This window comes from Thermobia domestica, chromosome 17, assembly GCF_964235325.1.
Source record: "Thermobia domestica chromosome 17, izTheDome1.hap1.1, whole genome shotgun sequence".
NCBI lineage: Eukaryota > Metazoa > Arthropoda > Insecta > Zygentoma > Lepismatidae > Thermobia > Thermobia domestica.
The window spans coordinates 19296284-19298145 of record NC_137470.1 but is presented as its reverse complement, the minus strand read 5'-3'; the positions used below and the strand labels follow the sequence as shown (position 1 = coordinate 19298145).

Sequence of the window (1862 nt, the reverse complement as noted above, 5' to 3'; positions counted from 1 at the left end):
CGGTGTCGTTTGCGTATTGGAACACATGGATATTAGTGGGTAGAGTTGGAAGGTCAGCTACGTAAAGAAGATAGAGCAATGGAGAAAGAGATGATCCTTGCGGTACTCCAGAGTGAAGAAATATTGGATGGGAGAAGGTGTGATTAATGGTAACATATGCTAGGCGGCAGAACAAAAAATTATATATGAATCGAATATAAGTTAGAGGGAGACGAAAGTTCACAAGTTTGCATATAAGCCCGTGGTGCCAAACCTTGTCAAAAGCTTTTTCCAGATCGAAGAGAGTTAAACAAGACGGCCGGGAAGTATTATAGTGATTGGTGATGTAGTTAAGGAGGCGTAATAACTGATCATTAATGCTAAAATTAGGACGAAATCCTGCTTGATAAGATGGCAATAGATTATAGCGGGTGAGATGTGTATGTAGTCGTTTCACTAGGATTTTTTCTAAGATCTTGCTGAAAACTGGAGTCAATTGTATGGGTCGATATGAGGAGACATTGTCAGCTGGTTTGTTGGGTTTAAGAAACATAAGTATTTTTGAAGTCTTCCATTGTAGCCAGTGCGAAGAATGAACGTAAATATGAGAGAAAGAATGTAGAAAACTGCGTAGGGACTTTCTTTAACATGACGATATGAGATATTGTCGGTGCCAGGTGCGGTGTTACGTTTGCGTGCAATGGCTATACTAATATCTTCTGGAGTGATGGGTTTTGTGAGAGGGCGATTTGTGTTGAGTGGATGAGCAATGTCTGGCTGAAGGTGACAGGAGGAGAAGTCAAAGCGATCCACTGGGTGATTTCGAAAAGGATGGTCAGGAGTAAGTGGTGTGAAAATATCTTGGAGGTATGTACCGAAGGCATTGGCTTTGTCGAGATCAGTCTGTACTGGAGAGTCATTAATGATGAGTGGGTATGTAGTTTTTGTAAATTTGCCAGAAAGAGCGTTGAGTCGTTTCCAATATTGTGTAGGATGAGAAGTTTCGGAGAGAGAATTGCAAGTTTTGACCCACTGTCGTAACTTAAAGGCTTTTACATAATTTTGAACTGTACGCTGAAGTGCTCGATGATGGCGAAGTGCTTCACGATTGCCAGTATGGATATAGTCACGGAAGAACTGTCGGGATCGCTGCACCATAGCAAGATATTGTGGTGGAAGTTTAGGCTTGTGTGGTGTGTACTGAAATTGAGGTATACATAGTGCAGATGCTTGATTAATGTGGTAGGTGATAGTCTCCAATGAATTATATAGCTCTGGTTCGGTTGTAGGGGGCTCAAGACCTTCTAAATGTTCACTGAGATATGATCTGTATTTTTCCCAATCTGCTTTGTCATAGCGAGGAATCATACGAGGTGGGGGAGCGTCGAGATGTTGAGGTTTCCGACATTGGATACTAAGTTTGATCGGCACATGATCACTCCCGAATGGATCGAGGACGTCTATGGTGGAGCGTGACGTAAAAGACGCTGATGTAATAGCGATATCAGGTGTAGTATTTGATTCTGGTCGTGTAGCTTTTGGAAGATGATGAAATGTACCCGTTGTAACGAAATGTAATGAGTAGTAACGAAATTCAGAAAGGATCTTTGATCTCTGTTAGATCTACTATGGAAATTTATGTCAGCAAGAATGACGTAACGTTGAAAGGTGTTTGAGATGTACTGGAAAAATGGCAGAGGAATTGGATGTCCTGGACGGACATAGATAGTGGCTATTGTGATGTAATCTGACTTGTAGTTAAGAGTAAGTACAAGATATTCTGGCAGGTTCTGAAGTGCTGGAGTGTGAACACGATATGGTACGTGTGGTGAAAACCCTATTGCTACACCGCCATTTGCCCGACGTGCTGGTAAAGTATTGTC

At 41.8% G+C, this 1862-nt stretch overlaps 1 protein-coding gene across 1 annotated transcript; it reads right to left on the bottom strand.

Moving 5' to 3' along the window:
- Window positions 1–471: 471 nt before the first annotated feature.
- LOC145673945 (uncharacterized) lies at window positions 472–1347 on the bottom strand. Its single transcript, XM_081743762.1, has one exon. The coding sequence runs from the start codon at window positions 1345–1347 to the stop codon at window positions 472–474; it is 876 nt and encodes a 291-aa protein (XP_081599888.1).
- Between the last annotated feature and the right edge of the window lie 515 nt (window positions 1348–1862).